At 39.9% G+C, this 25,196-nt stretch overlaps 1 protein-coding gene across 1 annotated transcript in view; it reads right to left on the bottom strand.

Annotated features, from left to right (window-relative positions):
* Positions 1 to 25,196, bottom strand: part of LOC139208597 (contactin-associated protein-like 5) — a 137,616-nt gene that overhangs the window by 12,092 nt on the left and 100,328 nt on the right. Inside the window, exons 15-22 of the mRNA XM_070838317.1 lie at positions 22,865 to 22,971; positions 18,829 to 18,948; positions 16,022 to 16,222; positions 10,331 to 10,487; positions 7,382 to 7,509; positions 5,733 to 5,903; positions 3,565 to 3,783; positions 2,837 to 3,076 (exon numbers count right to left, since the gene is read on the bottom strand). Coding sequence (XP_070694418.1) covers positions 2,837 to 3,076; positions 3,565 to 3,783; positions 5,733 to 5,903; positions 7,382 to 7,509; positions 10,331 to 10,487; positions 16,022 to 16,222; positions 18,829 to 18,948; positions 22,865 to 22,971 — 1,343 coding nt within the window. The remainder of the gene's footprint in view (positions 1 to 2,836; positions 3,077 to 3,564; positions 3,784 to 5,732; positions 5,904 to 7,381; positions 7,510 to 10,330; positions 10,488 to 16,021; positions 16,223 to 18,828; positions 18,949 to 22,864; positions 22,972 to 25,196) is intronic.

Raw genomic sequence — 25,196 nt, 5'->3', positions numbered from 1 at the left:
CTTTCTGATTGAGGCCCACGACCGACTCTACCTCTGAGCCACAGCCGCCAAAGGACAAATGGTTGAATAGATGGAAGAAAAATACCAAATGACAAACATCTGCAACCAAGCAACCCACCCTAATGCATTTAGCACAATGAATTTTTATACATCCATCCATCCATCCATTATCTATACCGCTTATCCGTCAGGGTTGTGGGGGGCCTGGAGCCAATCCCAGCTGACTTCGGGCGAGAGGCGGGGTACACCGCGGACTGGTCGCCAGCCAATCACAGGGCCAACACACAGAGACAAACAACCACTCACACTCACACCTACGGGCAATTTAGAGTCACCAATTAACTTAAGCTGCATGTCTTTGGACTGTGGGAGGAAGCCGTGGATTGCCCGGAGAAAACCCACGCAGGGAGAACATGCAAACTCATCACAGAAAGACCCCAGAAACCTTTTTGTTGTGAGGCACCACCATGCTGCCCAATTTTTATACAAACAAAACAAATAACTAAATCATATCCACATGAAACCTAAAAATATTAAGGAAGCCATTAATCAAAATCAACTCCAGGATATGTGGAACAACTTCAACACAAAAATTATAATCACATAAATTATCCATCCTTAATGGAGACAGACCTGGAGAGCAAAGACATACAAATAAATCTAAATTATTTAGATCAACATGTTTTAAAAAATGAACTCCAAACGGCAGACAAAACACTTCAAAACAACCAAACCCTCTTTCCAAATTACTTGGGAAGAACTGATCACACACAAAACCTTTCCAGCCAAGGAAAGCTTAGGATCCAGACAGCATTAAAAGTGAAATGCTCAAATACAGCAGCTCACAGATGCAGGGTGCAATGCTGAAGTTGTTCAACATCATATTATAGTCATGATAGTGTCCTGACATCCACCCATTAATAAGAGTGAGGACAAATGAGAGCCTGTAACTACCTCAGCATCTGAGCAGTTGTCTAAGCAAATAATTCTGCACCTTCTGTCAGTAACTGTGTGTGAACACGCTCCATTTAGATTTGCCCCTATGGGTGATGTCACAAGCAGGGATCTGTTGACCATGTGCCCTCCTACAGCCCTTCAGCAGCCTTCTGAAAAATGGAGTCCACCTTGCTGTTGCTAATGCTAGCTCTAGTAATAAGAAGGCAGAAGGCAGACCAAAGCATGCAAATTGTGCTTAGCTGCTAAAAAGCTACAACAGAGCGTTCAGCAAGAGGCTGAATAGAGCTGTATGCAGTATACACAGTATGAGAAAAATAATGTGTTTTTGAAGATTTCAGCATGTAAACGTATTCTAGTAGGACCCTTAGATACAAGTATTAACCTGAAAATTAGCAGAATACGTCTCCTTTAAAGGTGAAGACAAATTAACTGTATGCTTCACACGGGGAAGAGATGTTCTTCAGAGCTGTAATTTATGGCAGATTTGTGTTTATTTGATGTGTATATAAATTAATTCTCTGTTCAGTTGGATCAGTGTACTGCTCCTGGCCTCTCCAGTCTAGAAAGAGAAGTAAGGTCTTTGTTTTATGCTGATGATCATGTTCTATTGTTCTATTGTTCTGTTGTCTACTGAACAATGACTACAGCAACAGGTGGTCACAGTAGAAAAGTACTGTCAGAACTAGGGCCTAAAGAAAAAGAGTCCTGAATGCAATTAAGAAGAAAATTGAACATCTCAATATTCAATTTAAAATCTGGCTTAAGATATTTGATAGTGCCATCCAAACCAATTGTGCTGTATGATTAGAATAGAATAGAGTTTATTGCCATTTGCATGAGTAAAAACAGGTACACTGGAATTCTTTGTGCGTTTCTCAGAGTCAGCTTTGTAAACAGGGCAGCTATATTCAAATATACATTATTATATAGTGAAGTATAGGCTCCCCTCATTCATCGTAGCTAGACCCCCATGGACAAACATCCAACTGAATCTTTACATACTGAACTCTGCAAATAACTTTTGCATGTACACAGAAAAGCACTAACAAAGGCATGTACTTCAAAAAGGTCTATGAGAAAATGACCCTATCTGTCACTTGATTGATTACCTTAGTGAACATTTTCCTAATGAGATTATGGTCTCACTTGCTAGATGTTCTTATGGTCTCGTTTAGAGTAAAATAGATGATAAAGCAGGGTATGTTACCAAGACCTGTCAATTAGGATGGAACTGTAGTATAGAGTATTCATGGCAAAGTGTAAGTTCAAATAGCCGTGAACGTGTTTTTGAGTGCTACCTGAGTTTTTGTCTTAGAAGCTGAAGATGTTTGTGAACACATTGTCTGTTTCAACTGATTTATCTTTTAAACTCCTCCTCCTTTGTTACCAATGGAGAACGTGTCCAGACTCCCTAAAAAATCTTGCAACTTTGTTGAGCTGTCAGCTCATGGGAACCTAATAAACTTTAGAAATACAAATACTTAAAAGTCCTAAGCATTAGTGCCTTCTCGGAAGTTTGGCTTCAAATGGAATTCTTTATGTCATTTCTTTTCTTTCTTCCTCATTTGTATTGCTCAATTTTTTTTCTCTTGGTGCATCTCTTGGTGTGTTCTTGGCACAGAATAAAAAGCATAGTATCAATCTGTATCAATGTTACAAAATGCTGCAGCACAATATTTTCATGGCAGCTTTATTAAAAATATGATCTGTCTCTTATATGCTGACTGGCTGTTCAGGGATATCTTCTTTGTTGGGACAAATATCATATGCCGGATGTGTTCAGTGAAAGCTTATGGGTCTGCTAGAATGTGATGGCAGGTGATATTTGCAGAACATCCCCAAGCTGACAAGTATTTGCCGGACGATCAGTCAGACTCACCTTCTTTACAGGTTGGTCCTCCGTAGGCTGACTGCGAGCAGTCACAGGTGTAGCCGCTGCTCTTCTCGACACACCTCCCTCTGTTGTGGCAGAGGCTGCTGGAGCCGCTGCAGTAACCTGGACAGCCAGAGCTCACTCCTGGCACCATCTTGGCCTTCTCCTCCAAGTCCAGGGTCACACCATTGATGATCAGGGTCCTGATGCAGCCCAGGAAGCCTCTCTGCTGTGACGCTGTTCCTCCTGGGTCAACCATCAAACACTGTTTACTGCATGACATGACTTCATAATCAGAAATCTCATTAAGACTCAGTATATAATGTTATGTCAGGTTATAGCCATTCCACACTGCTTTCCACCTGAGCCTTTTACTTACTTTACAGGAAGTAAAATTAATTTGTGTGACTCTTTATTTGTTAGACAGTTTAATGCAGCCTCACATTCAGTATGTTTACATGCACATAAGTAAACTGGTTACTTGGAGACACCAGGTTACAATCTACATGCACTGCAGTAACATTTTTACTGAAAATCTGAGTTTTCATGCTGTAGGTCAGTAATCAGAATTCTCACCTACCCCAGACTATAGATAACCAATTTTATGGTGTGTGTTTTGGTCCATACAGTGCAAAAAGTGGTTGAACTGAACTATTAATAGTCAAAGAGTAACTAACATAACATTGATCTAATTATCTTAAATCCCTCTGTTCTCTGGTCATAAGCTCTCATACCCACAAACAGCTGGCTGTTGAGGCGTAAGCGCTGGTGTCCGTCAGCCGGTGCCTCCAGAAAGTGGATGGGGATCTGGTCGACCTGCAGCGATGCATCCTTCACATTACGCTCCGCCCTCACGTAGTGCCACTGCCTATCATTCAGAGGGAGGTGGGACTTCACAGCCAGGACTACTGGACCGTTTCCCACGTCAAAGGAGAAAGTCACCACTGAGGGAGCTGGGAGGTCACACACACACACACACACACACACACACACACACACACACACACACACACACACACACACACAGCTGGATCAGATTGAATCTTATGCTTGTTTTTTTATGTTATACTATATCATCCCTGGCTGATGCAGTGTGATATAATGCTGCTGGGAGAGCTTGATGACCAGAATGGATTTATGAGGACAGCTCGTCAATATTTCACAGAGTCTCTGATGCTTCAGGAACCTGCGGTGAAACATTATGGCGCTAGAGATCCTGTGAAAAAAGTCAGAACTCCTTTCTCAGATAAAACGTAATGCATGATATGTAAAAGCTAATACAAGATCAACTCCAACTAAATGATCCCCATGTTAATCAAGAGTGTGGGTTTGGTTTCAGGTGGCACCATGAAGATGTATGGCAGATATAAATGGTAGTGTGAAGATCCACACATTCCTCTGACTTCATTGTGAGATCTGTGTTCAGCGCTGATAGCCACGTTCTACTGCAAGATTCCACTGCATATGGGAGTGTAAATTCTTGTGACAGTGTGTCAACGAGTGTGAGAATGTAAAAAAAATAGTTCTGACATCCATAGTGGAATTAGATTCCAGTGGTGGCTGCGTATCGTTGTTTCCAGTTCATGTTACCCAAACAATTCTAATAACTCAGAAGACACTAATTCTGCCAAGTATTTTGTGCAATAAGATGTGCCAGTAACCCCACTCAAGGGCCAGAAATGTCCTACCCAAACACCAGTTTTAACCTTATTGAGTTTCCAAGTTACTTTTCAGTCCTGCTCTACGATAAGATAAGATAAGATAAGATAAGATAAGATAAGATAAGATAGGATAAGATAAGATAAGATAAGATAAGATAAGATAAGATAAGATAAGATAAGATAAGATAAGATAAGATAAGATAAGATAAGATAAGATAAGATAAGATAAGATAAGATAAGATAAGATAAGATAAGATAAGATAAGATAAGATAAGATAAGATAATCAGCCCGTAGTGTAGCCTGAGGTCCAACCAGTAACTGTTAGTAGCCTACAAACCGCCCAGGCCCCACCACAACATATTCTTTTTGAGGTTATGAATCTTTATACAATTATCTGCAGCCTTGACTCTGCAAGGAGGATGAGCCCTCAGGCTCACTGCCACTGTCCTCCTCTTACATGTGCTGTGACTGACAAGCATCTGTGCTACTTAGATTAGGCTACAGCTGTTAAAATTAAAGTGAATGAAAGTAAAACTGGTTTGACCAAATTGGAGATCAGTGATGTGGGATTTAATCCCGGTGCAGCCAATTACACAGCATGTCTGTAGCACAGAGTTATTTAAGTGTGGATGGTACCCAGAACACATTCCCCTTTCCTTCAGGAACAACCAACAACCAAACGATTTCAGGCGTTACATGTTCCCAGATAAACTTTTAAATTAAAGCTCCCATCTCAATGTCTGTATCCATAATTTATACTCATCAATTTATAGTTTTGAATTAGCGCGACCAGTATTTCGATTAAGTAGCCCATACAAAATTAGATGTGCCAAATTTAGAAGGCTACATGTTGTTTAAATGTGTAGCTGACAGACTGACACATTAAATCAACATTAAGGTAAATGTATCATAGATGGATTATCACATGGGCAAAGTTGGCATGTGCCATGAGGTCAAGAGACAAGGAGGGGGCCTTGGCCTTGAGGATTACATTTCAGTGGTGGATTTGATTCATAAGGAGGAAATTGCACTCACACAGTTTTAGAAATGATGTATTATTATTTTTTGGCCTACACCATCTTCAGCTTTTATGTGCATATAAACTTTCCAATGCATAGTTTTATAAAAGAGGCCCCTGGACTCCTGCTTTTCACTGTAAATATACTATCTTTTTTTTTACTATCGATACTAGTTTTCTTTTAACAGATGACAAAATAAATCTACATAGCATTGGACTCACAGCTGAGCTCCACCCGGATGAAGTCTTTATGGCCGAGGTTCTCCAGAAAGACCCCTGAAGGAGAGCTGGTCTTGAAGTAGAAGCAGATGTCTGAGGCGAGCTCAGCCTGCAAGGTGGGGAAGAGGAGGGAGGAAGACTGCTGGTAGAAGGATGCTGAGTTCCAGATGGACTCTGAAAGAAAATCAAAGAAGAGTACAGGAGCAGGCTTCCTGGTAGGATGCTCACAGCAAGTAGATAGCCAAACTTTCTAACAATTACTTAAGGTTAAGGTGAGGAAAACTGGAGTCATGACAAATTCAAACCAAACACACACGGCCAGTGCGGCTGATCTGGATGACGAGGCTCTGCCTGCACTCCTAACATCTCAGGTATTAAGTCATACTAGCATCAGCAGGTTGGCTTGGCTCCTTATAGAGACAAACTGACATCATATGGAGAAACCTGTCGTGCACAGGTCAGATGGGCACACACTCCTGGCACAAAGTCTGACAATTTTGTAAATACAATCCAACACAGCATGCAAAAGTATTTCTGCCTGTATTTTCAGTATAACCTCTTTCTTGAGCACAGAGACTATGTGGATGTCTCCACCTGCTATTTTTGTTCATGTAGGTGCAGCAGCACAAACGTAAAAGGGCAGGAATAAGCTGGTATTTAGATTGGAGAGTGTGCTGATTAATGAGTACGCTCTCAGCTAATCACATCACTGATCTCAGAGCTGTGAAACAGCTGAGCCAATCACAGTGATGCATGACAACAGCAGCTCAATTAATGAAGAAGAACTGATTGAGGAAATCACATGACAGGGACACACAGCGCATTAGTAGTACAAGTAGTTAGTACAAAAGCCATAGAAATGAATAATAAAGTAATTAATGGAAATCGTAATATATATGATTGCATCAATAAACATTTTTTCAGTCATAATTCTATTACATCATAAATGCATATTGTTTGCATGGTATATTGTGATTGATGTAGCACAAGTATGTTTGCACTGTAATGCATCCCAAGAATAAAACATGGAACATCACTTTTGAAAAAGAAAAAAAAAAAGGTTTGACACAGAAGATTAATGGCTTCTGGTAATCTAATGTGTCCCACATAAACGGGTAGAATATGTAGGACCAGTGTGATGTGTGTGTGGTTACTCTGTAGCAGCCTGGTTGTTGGCATGTGATTTACTGAAGGTAACCACTTTGAACGTGTCTGTGTAATGACCCTATTATTCCATTATTTCATCCAATTTCCCACAAATTAACTGAAAAATGATGGAAAACTTGATGGTCTTCTTTGTTACTAGACAACTGTTTAATACTTTTCAACTCTTACATTTGTGAAAACCTTGTACTATTTGTGAGAACAGCTTTCTCCCCATCCAGACCACATCAGTCCTGGTTATTTCCTTTGGAATATCTCTCACAGAGATGGTTGAAAACGCCATAGTAACATGTTGACATGTCGCATAGGCGAAGTTTGACAGGCACAGCAACAGAAACCAAGGGGGACTTAGCGAAGGGTCAATTCTAAGCATGATGCTAAAGGTAAAAATGATATCTGAACGTGTTTTGTCTCAGATCCTGAGTCAAAAACCTGAGAATCAAACCCTCTGCAGCCCAAACTGAAGCTTGACTGAAGTGGTCACCTACTGTCTCCATAACAACGCAGAGGGCCGATTTGGTAGATGGCCTGCGAGCCTGTTCTGTTGGTGTCTCCGATCACGATGTGGCTCATTGGCAGATGGTCTTTATAGGAGAGGACTCCTGTGTCATTAGTCCTGTAACAGAAAATAACAGTGAGCAGTCTCACTTTGAGAGCCCAGAAAAAGGGATTTATTCTTCTGCAGAATCAACACGTGAAAACAGTGATACATCACAATTCAGACCTGTGGCTGCAGTGCCTGTGGAAAAATGTAAATGAAGCTCCCTGATGTGAAATCCCTAAGAGGACTGGCTGAGGTGAAGATTAACATACAGAGAGAGTGTAGCCGAACATACCAGAACCGTGAAAATCTAAAGGTAGGATCACACACACACATATATGTATATATATATACATATATGTGTGTGTGTGTGTGTGTGTATATATATATATATATATATATATATATTAGGGATGAGCCATGATTTTGGAATATTTGAAAAAACAAATATTATATTTCATTTTCATATATATTACAAAAATATCTATTTTCCCTCATTTTTACCGCCATCTGGTGAAACGCTCTGTAAGGATGTCGGCACAAACAGTCCGATTTTTTTGTTGCTTTTCGATAATAAAAACAATGTAGCAAAGAACTATGCCTGCTGCATCTTGCAGCTTGCAGCAGCGTTGGTGTGTGAAATAAACCAAATCAATATTTGGTGTGACCACCTCCTCAAAACAGCATCAGTTCTTCCACTTGCACACAGTTTTTGAAGGAACTCAGCAGGTAGCTTGTTCCAAACATCTTGGAGAACTAAAGACTGATCTTGTGTGGATGTCGGCTGCCTCAGATCCTTCTGGCTCTTCATGTGATCCCAGACAGACTGGATGATGTTCGATTCAGGGTTCTGTGGGGGCCACACCATCACGTCCAGGACTTGTTGTTCTTTTTTTACGCTGAAGATAGTTCCTAACGACATTGGCTGTATGTTTGTGATCTTTGTCCTGCTGCAGAAATCAGATCAATCAGTCACCTCCCTGATGGGATTGTATGATGGATAAGTATCAGCCTGTATTTCTCAGCAGAGAGGACACCATTAACTCTGACCAAATCCATTTGCAGAAATGTAGCCCCAAACTTGCCTTCAGACACTCATTCAGCGAACAAACTGCCTTCTGTTACAACCGTATATTTTAGTCCAGAGCACCTGCTGCCATTTCCCTGCACCACAGTTCCTATCTTTTCATGCTTAGTTAAGTTGAGTTAAAGTTTCCACATTGGAGGTTTGGCTTTTTGGCCACAATTCTTCCACGAAGGCCACTTCTGTCCAGACTCCTCCGTACAGTAGATGGTGTACTTGGGTCCCACTGGTTTCTGCTGGTTCTGAGCTGATGGCTCTGCTGAGCATCTTCTGATTTTGAATGGAAGTAAGTATAATGTGTCTTTCATCTGCTGCACTTTCGTTTCATTTCCAGTTTCCTTGGCCGATCACTGCGCCTATGGTCCTCAACGTTGCCCGTTTCTTTGTGCTTCTTTTAAAAGAGCTTGAACAGCACATCTTGAAACCCCAGTCAAATAAAGAAAGTCTCAAAGTCTCAAAGTCTACGTTGAAGTGTTTGCCTGGCAGAGACCTTGCTGATGCAGTAGAACTACCTTGTGTTGCTGCTGTGCTCAGTCTGAACATGATGACCTGTGACATGTCTTCCACAAGCTCACGTTGGTAGCAGTTTGGTTGTTCCTCACCCAGTTTTAAACCTCCTACAGCTGTTTTTGTAAATCACACACCTGACTATGATCCTACAGAATCCCTGAAATTGTACCTAGAAGAGTTGATGCGGTTTTGAAGGCAAACAGTGGTCACACCCAATACTGATTTGAAATAAATTTTTCTTCTATTTGCTCACTTTGCATTTTGTAAATCAATCAAATTTAAAAATTACATTTTATATTTATGTACAGTATTTCTTTGTATTAAAGAAATGTGTTGTATTTATACTTACTAGCATTTCCTTGGACTCACAATACTATATGTATACATACAAAAGGACTTAAAATTTTCTTATGCATTTCTACACACTTTCCTCATGTTCCCTGCTACTTAAAATCAAAACAATTATGATTAAGATGGCTATCTTAAGTTGATTAAAATGTATAAAAATAGTTTTCTCAGGCTTGCATCCATGATGTGTGGCCTACTGCAAATGTTCATCAGTGTTTCTCCCACTGCCTCCACTGGCACAATTACCGCTCGGCCTTAAGACTTAACATTGAAATACAAAGTTCAGAATACAAAGTCTAAGTTTGTAGCTGAAGGTGTCCCATTAATAGTTTGATCTTTTATGATAGTGGTCAATGGGAAAATGCTTTTCTACTGTAGACAGTGGTGAAAGAAGTACTCAGATCTTTTACCTAAGGAAAAGTACTGATACCACAGTGTAAATATTCCAGTATGAAGTATGAAAAGAAAAAGTAGTAAATATAGAAAAATCCTCATATTTGAGAAGGTGGAAACATGTTTTCTTTTTTACATGAAAAATGACCACAATCAAAAAATCCAAAGATTTTCTGTCAATCAACTAATTGCTTCAGGTGTACTTGTACATACTGATGTGTAGTATAATAATTTTGAGTTAGATATAACAAAACTTAATATCATATCATAATTTGTAAAGTAAAGACTAACTAAGGCTGTCAGATGAATGTATTTCCCTCTGAAATGTACAAAGTGGTCTGAAAAGAAAATACTCAAGTCAAATGCAAATACTTGAGTAAATGTACTTAGTTACATTCAAACACTGGCAAAATGAAACTATTTTACATACTGTTGGGTGTGTTATCCACAGCAATTCATCATATGCCAAACAATATGCTAAGCTTCAGGAGTCTTCAGTGCAGTGTGGTGGTCATAGTGTTCTGTATGTATGTATGTGCTCTGTATGCTCTGTATTCGTACCACGTGTCTGTGTCGGCATCGCAGTTGCAGAAGTAGTTCATGTCAATGCAGTTCTCCTCCAGGCTGCAGGAGCACTGCTGGACTCCAGGCAGGAAGCCCCCCCAGTAGCTACGCTTCTCTCCTCCGTGATCCAACCACCAGGATAAAGGACGGCCGTCTGCAACCAAACACCACACAGTCAGAGACAAAGGTCCTGCCTTTCACTGAAAAAGCACACACACAGCGAAGACCCGGAAAATGACTCCGTCTTTCATTCTTCTTTCTGTTTCTGTTTCAACACTATTGCCAGGCACCATGACATCTATATCACAAACATTAGAAATTATTATTATTACCATCTACCCTACAATGGTAAATGGAAAAGCATATAACAACACCTAACAAACAAAGAACAAACTGAATAATAACTGAATGAATTGTTTCTCATTTTTTAATTTGACGTGAACAATGCACCTCCCTCTTAAAAGGAAAACCTCAGGAACACCTCAGGTATATACTGCTCTCTGCTGGACAGCACTCAGTTACAATACTCTTCACTTATGTGTTGTGATTTTAATTATAGAAAAATAGTGTCACAATCTGTGTTAATTTCAGCATTGAAAACTATGATGGTACAACTAAATAAAAAGTAACATTGGAAAATGAGAACTATGATATAATGCATTAAATCTTTTTTGTCAGTGAATAAAAATTAAACAATAATTTAACAATGAATGGACAAATGAATAATTACTGTTTAATACAAATTCTTATTTAATGACATCAATACATCTGCAGAATCACACACTGTAGCTTCTGATTAGTGACAAAAGTATTCTCTGTCCACCAAAATCAGAACTTGATGTGGCCGCTTGACCTGCTGGACTGCCATTAACCAGAAGCATCTTAGACCTGGTAACGTTCTCTCAGTAATGTTATCTGACATTACCGGTTCTTGGAGGAAACACATTCATCAATTTAAGTTATTTACAATTCAGTGAGAATTAGACAGGAGGAGGCAACAGAAGAGCTGGGATAAACTACAAAGATGTGTAGGTAGCTGGTCAATGATACACTTGATAAACACATTCTCACTAATGTATGACTATATCAATACTGAAAAAACATGCCGTTGTCCTTGCTCACAAAGGCTTAAGTAAAAGTAATTAGGCCCCTGATTGAGCTGCAGGGAAGAGCAGTCATTAATCTAAAGCTGCTTGTTAGTTGTCATGTGTTGCCTCTGAGTACACTACTGCGCATCATCGCTTAATCCAATATGGATATTAATGAAGAAATGAACCAAGCTTTTAAATAAAGTAAAAATACATAATTAAACCACACTTGAATATGTCACAATGTTTACAAAGACGTTAGACGAGAGAACATCTGCAAGCTCTCGCAGACCTATGACGGTAGAAAACAGGAAAGATGGGAGAGAGGTGATGTATGAAATACAACGGCTGTCAGGGGGTCTCAACCCCTTGAAAACTTAAAAATGAATACATGTTTGGCTGCCTCAATAATAAATGTTCTATCTATATATATAATGTATTGTGTAAAGCAAGTTTATTTGCACATTGAAAAGCTGAGATGTGAAAGCAACCTGACTCACAGGGAGCTGCTGTGTATTGGCACAGTGACAGCTGTCATACAGCACTGCTGGTTATAACTGTAAACCATAAATAAAGGCTAATTAATAGATTTAAACTCTACACTAATGTTCATCTTCTGCATATATGAATCCTCATTTCAATAAACATGAAAAAAGTCTAAAGCAAAATATCAATCCTTATTTGTCCAAGTTCTTAAATTATTTAACAGACAAGTACAAAACAGGGTTCAGTGATTTAGTAGTTAGTGTGTAGAGAAGTGTTAGAGGATACAAAGACATGTCTACCAATGGGGCACATCAAACTTTGTGGCAGCAGTTTGGGGAAGACCCTTTGCTGTTCTAGCATGACTGTTCCCCTATAAACCAAGCAAGGTCAATAAAAACATGGTTTGACAAGTTTGGTATTGAGGAACTCAGGTCATCAGCATAGAGCCCTGACCTCAACCCCAATGAATACCTTTGGGTGTAAGAACACGGAATACAGAAAATCTCCCATAAGCCTTCACAGGAGCGTGTCAGCAGTTCCAAAGTGACGTCCAACTCCACATTAATGCCCATGGTTTTAGAATGGGATGTCCATCAAAATAGTCTAGGTGTGATGGTCAGCTGTCCTCTGACTTTTACTTTATCCATGTATGTCTAATACACACAGTTCTGGAGAGGTCTAATGGCGCTTTTCCACTACTACCTACTCGGCTCGACTCGACTCGACACGGTTTGGTTGGTTTTCCATTACAATTGAGTACCACCTCAACGTGGGTGGGGTCGTCATAGCAAGGCGGGCCGAAACTCCTCTGACGTCATTTGTATGCGACACAATACACAACGCAACGACACAACTAAGAACTCGTTGGACCACGGTTTTGGTTTACGTGCAGCCATTTTCCACGTTTCACTTTTCGCTAAATGTTCGCTGATGTGGTTCTCCACCAGCCAATGGATGTGCGTCTGTCCAAGGCTACAGCCTGTCCGTCCTTGGGAGCTGGATCTCTCCTTCACTGTGGTGCTCCCGGAGGTTTCTCTTTTCCCACTGGGTTTTTTGAGTTTTTCCTTCCCGAAGAAGGAGGGTCATAAAGGGCAGGTGATGCCTCGGACAGATCCACCGGACTGATCCATTGGCCTCATCGACTGCTGGACTCTTTATTAGATTGTTTGTTCGCTTACACTTGTTTATTTCAGTGAACTTTGTAAAGCACTATGAGACACTCTGTTGTGATATTGGGCTATACAAATCAAATTGAATTGAATTGAATTGAATTAAATGATAAAAATGCCCGGTTGCTGTTGCAAGGGTTTTAAAAATGGCGGGCTTGATTTTTGTGAACGAGTTGCTGTCATGACTCATCCAGTGACATCACTCCCTGGCCAATCAGTGGCCTGCAGTATGTTGACGACACATTTTCACTCAGCTCGCTTGGAACCCCGGCCGAGGAGGTACTAAAATAGTACCTGGTACCAGGTACTATCGCTAGTGGAAAACCAAAAAGACTGAGTCGAGTCGAGTCGAGCCGAGTAGGTACTAGTGGAAAAGCGCCATAATTGTGAGGTTCTGCCAATGAGTTGGTCTAAGTAAACAGGTAACTAAGTAACTAAGAAAACACACTGGATGCTTGAAGGGTACTTCTAGCTCCACAATCAAAATGAACGATTTATTTACAGCCATAGGAAGTGACTACATTTACAACAATGCAGTACAATATTTAAATTCTGTATCTTCATTTCATACTAGATTATACTTCTGCTTCACTTTGTTTTGTGGCAAATATTGTAGCTTTTACACCAGTGCATTTATTACACCTGTCCAAACTAATGCAATCCAACTGTTCTGTCATAAAGTCGACTTTTCTGATGCCTATAATGTTCAGGTTTTGTTGACACTGTCAGGGAGATTATTTTGTCAATAATAGTGCCAAATGGAGTGCACTATATTCAAAACTGTTTCTGGGAGTAGTTCCCAGTAGTTCAGTACAACACCACCTTTAACAATGTCTTCAGAATTTAACCAAATTTGTACCAAAAACTGAACTTTATTTTACCTTCATAAAGGTAGAATTTATGGCAGTTGTGTTGAATTGCGATGGATAGACTATCCAGCAGTACATAACATTGTTGAAATTAGTGTTAACTCAACCAATTAAAATGTACAGATAATAATAATTCAATTATCCATCCATCCATTAGCTGTATCAACTTATGCTTGAGAGGTTTGCACGGAGGTTAAATCCCATCTCAGCTGATGCAGGGTGCATCAGCCAGTCACAGGGCTGACAAATGGAGAAACACAACCATTCCCACTCACATTCACACCTACAGGCAATACAGAGTCACCAATCAGCCTAACCTGCATGCTTCTGGACTGTGGGAGGAAATGTAAAGGAAATCCAGTCCAATCTTTTAATGTTTAAATAATGTTAAACTCTCACATGTTTAACATAATGAGCACTTATATTTGTGCATCTTTGTGCAGGTGAGAACAAACACCACTCCAAATGAATGATCATGGTGCTCTGGAAGTGCTGCATGTGGAGATGACTTTTGCTAAAAAGTTTGCTATATCAGCTTTAAAGATTGATAATATGTCAATGCTGTGTTCACGACATCCAATGCACCCTTTCTGTGACTGCTGTGTGCCAGGTGTCAGGTCAGGTTTTATAATGGTGGGATGGTAAGGCCCAAAATAGAAATCTGAAAGAGATTTGAAGGAGATAATTGCGTGTAGTTGATTGAGTCATATTTTTCTCAGTTAGCCGTCATCTGACAATGGAAATACTGCGGGGTTTAATATCCATCCCCATTTGATATTTTCGAGTTTTCCAGCAAGTGTGTGGTGGACGCTTTTGTTGTTCTTGTTGTGTATCACGTACACCATGATTGAAGGAAGCCCACTCTTCAAGCGATCACCTATTGTGATGATCAGATGATGAATACCATAGGTGCTATTGGGCGGTGGTGCTGTCCCATGTTGTGATGCAGAAGTGGAGGTCATGGAAGTAAGCTTTGACCAGCTTTGTGGTGATTTCTGGGACCTGGAAGAAGTTAAAAGCTGTCCACAGGGTCCTGTGAGGCACTCACTGAAAGGCATTGATCTAAGAAGATCTAAGAAAGATCTAAGATCTAAGGAAACATGCAGTGAAGTTTTTTATTTTTTTTATTTAAATTTATCTGCATTTTGAACTCTACTCAAAGAGCAACTCAGATTTCTGTTTAAGCTTTCTCCTTTTTTATTTCAAAGCAGTTATAGGTAAAACTACATTTCTTGTTTTCTTGTTCAAAAATACCATTACTATTATTCCAGAAAATAAATATCCTCTCTACTCAGTTTAGAAAGGCGACTTTGTTTCCTCTACATTGTTGCAGTAGATGCTAAATGACAAATGCCTCTGATCTTAACAGTAGCGTTGGTGAGTTATGCATTTTTACTAATCAGTGTCAGTTACTGTTAATGAAACATCTCTTTCTGCAAAGATTTCACATTAAAAGCCTCCAAGGAAATCTAACATATTAATCACTGATGTTTTTTATGTAAAAATATTGGCAGGGAGTGTTTAGTTTCAATGATGGTTGGTTAACATCATTTGAAACAACAGCAAAGCAGAACCAATTGGAAGTAATTAGTGACTTTTTCTTATTATGCAGACAATGCAGAACTGGGGGAATGAAAACAGGAGTTCATAGTTCATAATACAAATTCAGGTAAATGGAGGCTGTTTTGTTTTTGTCTCATAAATTAGTATAATAACTGAAAGCTAAAACTGAACTTGAAAAGGGTGTTTAGTGTGTAGGAAACTGGGATTTGTTTGTGGCTACATAGAGAGCAAAGTGATTGACAGCCTTTGACCTTTTCACAGCAGACGCCTGCGCTCAGTCAACAAAGGCAACCGCTGAGAAAACTGAGCTACGTCCACAGCAGCTTGTTCTCTACTCTCTGTATCCACAAAGGGAATGGTGGTATTTAGGATTTAATGAATGTTTCATGACAAATGTACGATGTGTGGAAGCAATTCAAGAAGATTGGAGATTGCTAAAACATAATGACAGGAGCAATGCAGTGTGAGTGTCCTCTCAAGAGGAGAATAATCTTCTTAAGCAGACAATTTTACCTTTGGTGTTGAAGAGGCGGGACTTCCTGCAGTTGTAAACCACTTCCTGTTGGCACTGCTCTGACCCCCTTATTATGGCGCGCAGTTGTTTGGCTGAAGCGCTGTAGTTTAAAATCATGATGTGAGGTTTCTGCACAGACGAGCCCTGGACTTTGACCGGAGCTGTGATGTTGTGGGTCAGCACTGTCCACACCCTCTCCTCTAGATGACACACACACACACGCACATACAAAAACATTACAACTTCTCTGCTCTCTGGAGCTAAATTTGTGTTTCAGCTCACAACTTTACTGTTTCAGCTCACTGTCAACACAAAATGCATCATTCTAATTAATAATTAATAATACACATAAATAACCATCCATAATAAACATCATAACCCCAATTTTCCCTCTTTTCTATTTATTCTTTCTCCTTTTAGAATGACTAGACATGTTATACAAGTTTTAGTTTTTTGTGGTAAAACCTGAAACAGGGGTAAGTGGATCGCGAGTCGTGAATATGTATGCATACAAAATTCCAAACATTGTACGTCAAAGATGATAAATAATGGATTTCTATTTGCCTCCCTGGTTGTTTAAAGATTAAACCATGCAGTTAAAAGAGGCAAAGTCTTGTCCTATCTTAAATCCATCTCAGCTGATAACATCTTGAAGATACTGCATACATTAGATACTTTAGATATCTTTATTGTAACTTTAAAAATTCACTCCCATTTATTCACTTTGGTCAACATTTAAGGGCCTAACTTTTTTTAAATGGTCTTTTCCATCATTTGGAGTGACTTCAATTGTGTCTTAAATCTATATTTAGATAGATGTCTTGAAGATGTCAAAGGCAGACTATATCACTACTTGAATAAGTAATTCTTATGTAGCAGCTCTATGGAAAACTGTTTATCCCACAGGGAGAGACTGTCCCTTTTCCTCCCCAGTGAATAATTCTTAATGCGTATAATTCTTAATGTCCAATTGATTATTCCTATTAGATGGTAAATTATTGCCAAGTATTTAGCATTTTAAATGTCACAACACTGTCATCTCAGACCATCAGTATATTAAGGCTGTTTCTCAACCTTGATCCGGGGGCCCATTGCCCTGAATTTTTAGATGTTTCTCTGTTCCACCACACCTCATTAAAATGAATGAAGCTCTGAAGCCTAATGAACAAGGGTTAGTCACACATTATTATTATCATTAGTAGTAGTAGTAGTAGTAGTACTGAAGTAAAGGGGGGGGGGCAATTAATGGACATCCCACTCTACCTGACATAGCCACCCATGTAGCTTGTTTATCCTGTTTGATCTTAGTTGTTAACTGTATGTTTGTATGTTTGTGGCTTGCTCATAAATATACATAGTGCATTGCAAGAAGGGAAGGTAAAACAAACTGTGGCGTCAGCCTACACCTTTCCTTTAATCTTTAAAAAAAACATTCATTTATGCATTTTCTTTACAATTACTTATTATTTTGTTACTGCTTGTGTCCTGATTTGCATTATTGTATTAAATTATGCTTTTAAAAATTGTTAAAGACTTGGGCTGGGTCCAAGGTGTCTTTCAGCCACACAATATACCTAAACATAATATGGTCATCTGCAGCACCAGTTAGCTCAGTTGCTGTTTATGTCTGACTTATATTGGCAAAACATCAACGCTATTGCACAGTGGAATTAGCCAGCATAGCAGCAACATTTGAACTGCCAGTGTTCACAGTCCCATAACAGTCAGGTGGGCCATGGCAAAAGCAGGTGTAATGGCATTGAAAAAGCAAAAAGTCTTTGAGGGGTGGAAATCTGGAGAAAAACAAATCTGCATCATGACACATTTTGCATTACCCTATGATTTAAATGACACAAAACCCTTTGATATAAACAGGAATTACAAAATGCACTGTCTTTAGTCTCTCTTTGATGATATGACTTGCCCTGGTGTCAAGACCTTGGTTTGTTTCTTATCATGCATGCTATGCTCAATGTACACAGTTTTCTCTTTTCTATTTAAAATAGGAGAATATATTGCATAAAAATATTCTTTATAGTCAACATTGTGTGTTTTTTCTGCATCTAGTAAATGATAATGATGCTTTTTTGTATCATGTGGTTTCCTGGAGACTGTAGATTGTGCTTGTGAGTGATTGTGTCTCTATGTGTCGGCCCTGTGATTGACTGCCGACCAGTCCAGGTTGTACCCCGCCTCTCGCCCAATGTCAGCTGAAATTGGCTCCAGCCCCCCGCAACCCTTGAGGATAAGCGGCGTAGACAATGGATGGATGGATGAATGGATGATTTTCTAGAGAATTGTAAGGTGCACTTTCTACAGCTGTTTGTTTGAGGGAACAGTCATGTGGTCATGGATGAACCGATACTTGTAACTTTTGTGGTAATTTTTTGTATTATTCTTTGTTTTTTGAGCTGTCCTATATGAATTTCCTTGTTTTGATTGAGTTTTTCTTTTTTACAAAGACTGACCTTGTTACTGGAATGCTAACTAGCTTAGGCTATTGATGATTTGGCATATTGCAAAGTCCATGCTAAACATTTGCACCTATAGAATAAACATCAAATAAACATCAAATAAAACTGGATTCCCATAGACCCATAGACAAAATACACTGACGTCACACAAATGCAGCTCTAAACTGTCAGCAGGAAGCTTATCGAGTGACCATAATGATTTCTTTCTGGACAGTGGAGTGGATGTGCTGCTGATCGATGCAGCGTGATTTGTGAGAGACTTGACTCTGAGCTGTGGTCCCTGTGGAACTCTGATGGAGTAAAGTTGACAACATGGACTACGGTGAACTCACCTGTCATGTTGCAGTAGACTGGTGCAGGCCCCAGGGGGCCACTCCCATCTGGATCAATGGAGTAGAAGCCAGAGGAGCTGCCAATCAACTTGTAGGCCTCGCAGGATGACTCGTAGATAGCTGGAAGGAGGAGCAGGCCATTTTTTTTCAGGTGTCATCACAGAAACAACAATTTTCTGTTCACTGCATTGCAAGAAATAATGTATATATCAATCGTCAAATTCCTTGAAAACTGAATTTGAAGTATTTCTGTTTAATGTTACTGATACATGATACTCATGATGAAACAGACAACAATCAAAGACCAAAAGAGAACAAAACAAAAAATTAAATAAAAACAGTCCAAACCTTAGCTAGTCAGCTTCATGTTATGTGACATGAGAGGTCGCACAAGCAACAGCAACCCACCAACTGTCAAATTCTGATTTAAACACTGCTAAATGCTAAATGATGTACATGGCATCTCCTTTGCCCAACCGAGCCCTAACCATTAGAAAATAGGAGAGGAGCAGACCAGACAGAAAGGGCTTTCACACAAGTGAAAAAAAAACATTTAAACCTTTTTCTATAAAAAATTAACTTATTTCATGGATTTTCTGGAAATGAGTCACTGCATCTTGAAGCAAGACAGAAAGAATCAGGCAGATAGCTGGGGATGTACCACTGATTCTGAGCTTTATTAAAGCATAACTTTGACGGTTTGAAATAACTGGTAGGCACAAAAAGTTTTGGAATTGTTCCAGTAGATCGCCTCAACTGGCTGGTGTGAATAGGGATACAATGGCAGTAATGTAATCCTTTGGGGCAACCACACCCGTCAATGTACGTCCACTAACACTGCTTGTTTTTGCTACAGACAGGCTGCTATTGTCATTCTAAGTGTTTGACGACATTACGGAAAGGATCTGTTGGGCCTCCGTGACTTTTGAACAAAGGACTCTGTCCTCTCTGCACTTAGTTTTCCAGAGTCCTGAAGTTTCAGACCCATGTGCTACCCGCACCCATTGACCCAGCTTTCAGGTTGCCATTGGTCATTGTGTGGCACATGACCCCACAACTTCAGGTCAATATAAATGAAATTCCACCTACTGCTCTTTTTCTTTTCGCATGGGCCCTCCTTTCTGCCCTAGACCATCCTAGGGGTCCAGCTCCAGCCCTGCAGCTCTTTTCTCCTGCTCCAACCTCAGTGCGGTCTGTACCAAGCAGACTGTCTTTTGTCATGGCAGCAACATGGATTCCTACCTGAACCAAGTTTATTCAGTGCCAGCAGGTATGACTCAAAGTCCTCCAGCAAGAACAAAAATCTTCCAAGCCAACAGGAGCACACAAGCAAGTTAGCACCGGGTGGTTAACTAGCAAGGCTGGTTTCCTCCGACCGTCGACCAGGGTACAGCAAGGACAATGACCAGCTTTGACTGACTTCTACCAGCTTGGCTCAAAAAGCAGCACACTGAAGGGCCTCCCTCTTTTCCCTCCAAGGACTGGTAACAAACTCTAATTGTGCATATATTACATAACCTTAACTGTATACATAGCTAAGCAATGATTTAGCCATATGAATATATTGGTTTTGATTTGCTTTAATGGTGTTCAATGAGTTTGGTTATTGTAATATGTTAGTTTACCATGTAGCTGATGTTAGTTCTGCTCACACAGAGGGTCTAGCATGCTAACTAACCATCCTTTCTTAACCTTCACACACACATATAAACCTATACAAATCGCCCTCCACCAAGATAAAAAGTCCCCAGCACATGGCCTGTGCCTTAGTCCTCCTCTGACTCACTCCCCAGGGTTCTGAGTGGCAGCCATTTTGAATGTAGTCACCTTTTGATTCTCCCACTTTTCGTAGTTCATCTATTATCTCAGCCAGCACATGGCTGAGCCTTCCCTTCCTACTCATATTCACTTGTACACACCCCCTCGCACACAGACACACCCTCTCTCTATTGCTAAGGGTAACTAAGGGTTGACCAGTGGTGTGGTGGGTAGCATTGTTGCTGACATACGTAGAAAAGTGCTGAGGTGACATCTCCTCCTTTTGCCATAAATTGGGCTTGAAGATTCAATAAAGGTAACAAAATATAGAAATAACTATAAAGTATTGTCATTACATCCAATATGGAAACATTTCCCATTTTATTTACTGTATTATATTGGCTTTGCATGAACAAATATCTATTCCTTTCGTTTGCCAGATATCACTGACAGAAAAACAAATATACAGTTTGCCATTGCTTATGTTTGGGTACAGAAAGGCACCAGAAAGGTTTCGCACTCTGTTAGACCTCTTATGAACAAGCTGTCATAAAATTCCAATAGCTGATAACCAAATAGAGACTGACTTCAGACATTGGGAGGGGTAGTGCTGCATAAAAAGCCCTGTTAGGAATAGATCAGTCCATAGTATTCAACTATGTTTTGAATAATACATAATAATAATAATGGTCCCAAAAAGCCCAAAGAGAAGTAATGGATTACATAATAAATTAATAAATATTTGGTGTCTGAGGTCATGTGCCGATTCATTCAGCTCCCCACCACTAAGCAAAAAAAAAATAAGCTGTGATCCCTAAAATCAAAGTTTAATTTACTTAATCATTGTATGCATCGTATACAATTCCCAATACCAGAGCTATTATTCAAATAAGATATGCTCATATTGTTGCCATTCATTTCTCAACACTAGGTGACAATACAGAAATGAATTATTAACTCCACCGTAAGGATCCACAAGTTGACAATAGGTAGAGCTGAAAGGCAGTTGGACGAAGAAAATTTCAATATTGTCAGAGATTAGTTCACAGCAATGTTTGCAAACACTCGCAAACACACTTGCCAAATATATGAGAGAAGTGGCACTAATACAAGCAGTGTAAAGCACTGATTGGATGATGAGATAAAAGCTTCCCTGTGAAGATTTAGAACTCAAGTAGCACTATGGAGCTGTTTTTCTGAAAGTTACTATAATACCCCTGCTTTGTTGGGCCACATTAAAGTTGAAATAAATACAAATTAATTATCAATATTAACAATATGATCATAAAACATTAAAAAATGCTCTATGCTAGTGGCTATCTAAGCAAAAAACATGGATGAAATTACCATATCACCATAAGGGCTTGTGGGTAGAGCAAGACAACATTCTTTTAAGCCATGAATCATAGACACAGTGAAAATGCCCAAAAAACAACTAATAGATATGTTGTATAATTATATACAATATGACAAAACAGCCAGGAAGCAAATACAAACCAAATCCAACACGGCACTACTGTGCACTATGTGGACAAGTTGCAGAACAAAGTTGGAAGAGAGAGCAGCTCATTTTAAATTCAGGAGGTGTTTTTCACTGTCACGTTCTGTCCGACGTGAGGCCAGCTGCATATGCCTGCATATAAACAGGGAATCAGCATTCGGGGGGGGCACAGGAAGTTCACACACACTCAAACAGATGGCTCCACGCTGAATAGCAAGGTGATGTCAAGAGCTGACACCCTTGAGGAAAAACTCCAACATGTATGTGTCGGTCAGGAGCTATTTCAAGGATAACTGGTTTTTGAGTCTTATTTTTGTTGTGTTGTATTTCCACAGCTAAAGTTTGTCTCCAACCTGTCTGACAGCCTGTGGTTCTTCTTTTTATTGATGTCTCTTGATGTCTCAGGAATTATCACTGATGAATGACAGAAAACTTCAAATTTTCAAACTTAGTCTTATCAAATTTTCTAATTGCTATTTTCAGTCAGTACTGAGATCTTGAAGAAATCCCTCTAATCCTCCTTCCTTATGCCTCAAGAACTGTTTTTCTGCAATGATGTTGATTTAGTTTGATAACTAACACTAGTTTTTTCGCAAAGGCAATAAAATCATTTTTAAATCCATAAAACCAATCATTTGTTATTATTGTATTGTCATTATTTTTGTTATTTTCTTGAGGCATATCCATCTGTCATTCTCCTTTTTTTCCCTTTCTGTTTGTTGCTAGCGTGCATGTTTTCTGTTTCTCATTGAAGCAATAAAAAACATTAAGACTCACAGTTGTGACAGGTGGTTCCAGAATAGCCAGTCCCTGAACAGTCGCAGAAGAAGGAGCTCCAAGACTGCCAACATCGGCCTCCATGTTCACACAGGTTAGGAAGACATCTGCAACAGAGGACAGTGTATTCTTTTTATAACCTTGACCCTGTTCATTGATCTCAGGTCCAAAAGGCAGCATAATCATTGTTGCAGAAACATTGTTTAAGCAACAAACACAAACAAGACAGGTAAATACAACTGTCATACAATTCAGCACCATATCCTTGGATTTCCCTGCCTATCCTTTGACAGATTTGTTTGCCTGTTTGACTTATCTCCCCAGTTTGCCTTTCTTGCCTTAATAATAAACAGAACTTGCTACTTGCTCCTTGCTACTTTGTCTTTGTGCTTTGGGTTTAAACCTGCCAATTATCCAGACACTAAACACATACCTGCAAAATACTGACATTCCCAGCTGCACCAAGCACCAGCTGCTGGTTGATATAACAGTCACCCAAGAATTCAATACCCGGCAGACCTACCTGTGCACTGCCTAGATTGACTAAAAGATACGACTCAATGCCACACACATAAATACTGAAATGCTTGGAAACATCAACATTAACAGGACCCCAAGAGCCTTCATCAAAAACTCAAAGGCCCTGTGGTAAAAAACTCAAATGGCCAACTCAAAGCCAAGAGCACAAGTCACCATCAAGTGCGGCATATACCAAAGTGATGCATTATCCCCTCTGCTGTTCTGCAAAGGCCTGAACCCCCTCAGACAGATCATCTCAAAGAGTGGCTACGGATACCGGTTCCGAAGTGGAGCAACCATCACTCACCTCCTCTACATGAATGACATCAAACTGTATGCCAGGAATTAACGAAATATTGACTGAACGATCCACATCACAAGGATCTACAGCAACGGCATCGGAATGTCACTCAGACTAGATACGTGTGTTTGGACGGAATCGAAGAGAGGGAAGATGATCAGAACCTAGGGGGTTGAACTACTAGAAGGCAGCATTGCAGATGTTCAGGACACAAGGTCCAAGCCATCATCACGTACACCCTGTCACTCATCAGATACCCCGCTGGCATAGTAAGATGGCCAAAGGAGGAGATAGAGGCCACAAGGAGGCTCCTCACAATGTATCGAGGGTTTCATTCCAAGCCCAGCACCCTGAGAATGTACAATAAGCAGAAAAAGGGAGGCGGAGGACTAGTGAGCATGAGAGCTACTGTCCAGGAAGAAGCAACCAAGATCCAGAAATACATCAGGCAGTTGACCCCAGAGATACACTGCCAAGGCAGCAGAAACCTGATAACACAGAAGAGGAGGATGAACCCTCCTGGAGGGACAAGCCCCTAAACAGCACCGACAGATAGAAGAGGTGGCTGATATCAAGAAATCCTACCAGTGGCTGGGAAAGGCTGGATTAAAAGACTGCATAGAAGCAATAATCATGGCAACACAAGAGCAAGCACTTAGTACAAGATCAATAGAGACAGTGATCTACCGAACAACACAGGACCCAGATGTGCAGGAACATCTGCACTGAGTATGGACTGGAAATCCACGGTCAGAATGGAAGACATTTCCCAAAGTGATTGAGAATGAACGAGCTAAGATCCTGTGGGACTTCCCCATCCAGACTAACAAACTGGTAATGGTTAACCAACTGTGTTGATTGACCAAAATAATAACAGCAACTATAGTACTGACAATAGGAATATGACTAATAATTAGCAATAAGGTAACAGTGAAAAACATGACAATAGTTAATATGTGAATAATAATAACATGACACATATTAGTAAAACATGGCGGCGGCTGGTGTGTGCAGAGTGGGTCCATTGGAAGGTTGGCAGTTCGAGCCTTAAGTCAGCATGTCAAAGTGTCCTTTGTGCAAGACACTGAAACCCCAACTTGCTCCTGAAGCAGCTTCAGTGTCGTTATGCAAATATAGACCATTATACTTGTGTCACATCCAGACTCCAATATGCTTTTCCAATATCACTTATTTTCTCCTAAAATGTCTTCAGAAAACACAAACAAACAAAAAAACCCAACTTGTATCTTGAGAAGGTGAAAGCAATAGTATAATTGTTTGTGGGACAGTGTTTGCCTTCACTGTCTGCTGAGGGCAAATCTGCAACACTTCGATTTTAGTTATTCTGGAACCAGATGTGTCAGAGCAACATTTACAGCATAAAAAGAGTTATTAGGAAAGGCAGAATGATAAAGGATGCTTTCTTGATGGAAAAACAAAAGGTCCCACTAACTCCTGAGGCAATGTTAAGATGTTAAAATGCAGGTACTTCTCCGCTCTTCATTATCAGTT

The sequence above is a fragment of the Pempheris klunzingeri genome, chromosome 10 (assembly GCF_042242105.1).
Source record: "Pempheris klunzingeri isolate RE-2024b chromosome 10, fPemKlu1.hap1, whole genome shotgun sequence".
Classification (NCBI taxonomy): domain Eukaryota; kingdom Metazoa; phylum Chordata; class Actinopteri; order Acropomatiformes; family Pempheridae; genus Pempheris; species Pempheris klunzingeri.
The sequence above is the reverse complement of the archived record's forward strand: the minus strand, read 5'-3'. Positions and strand labels throughout refer to the sequence as shown.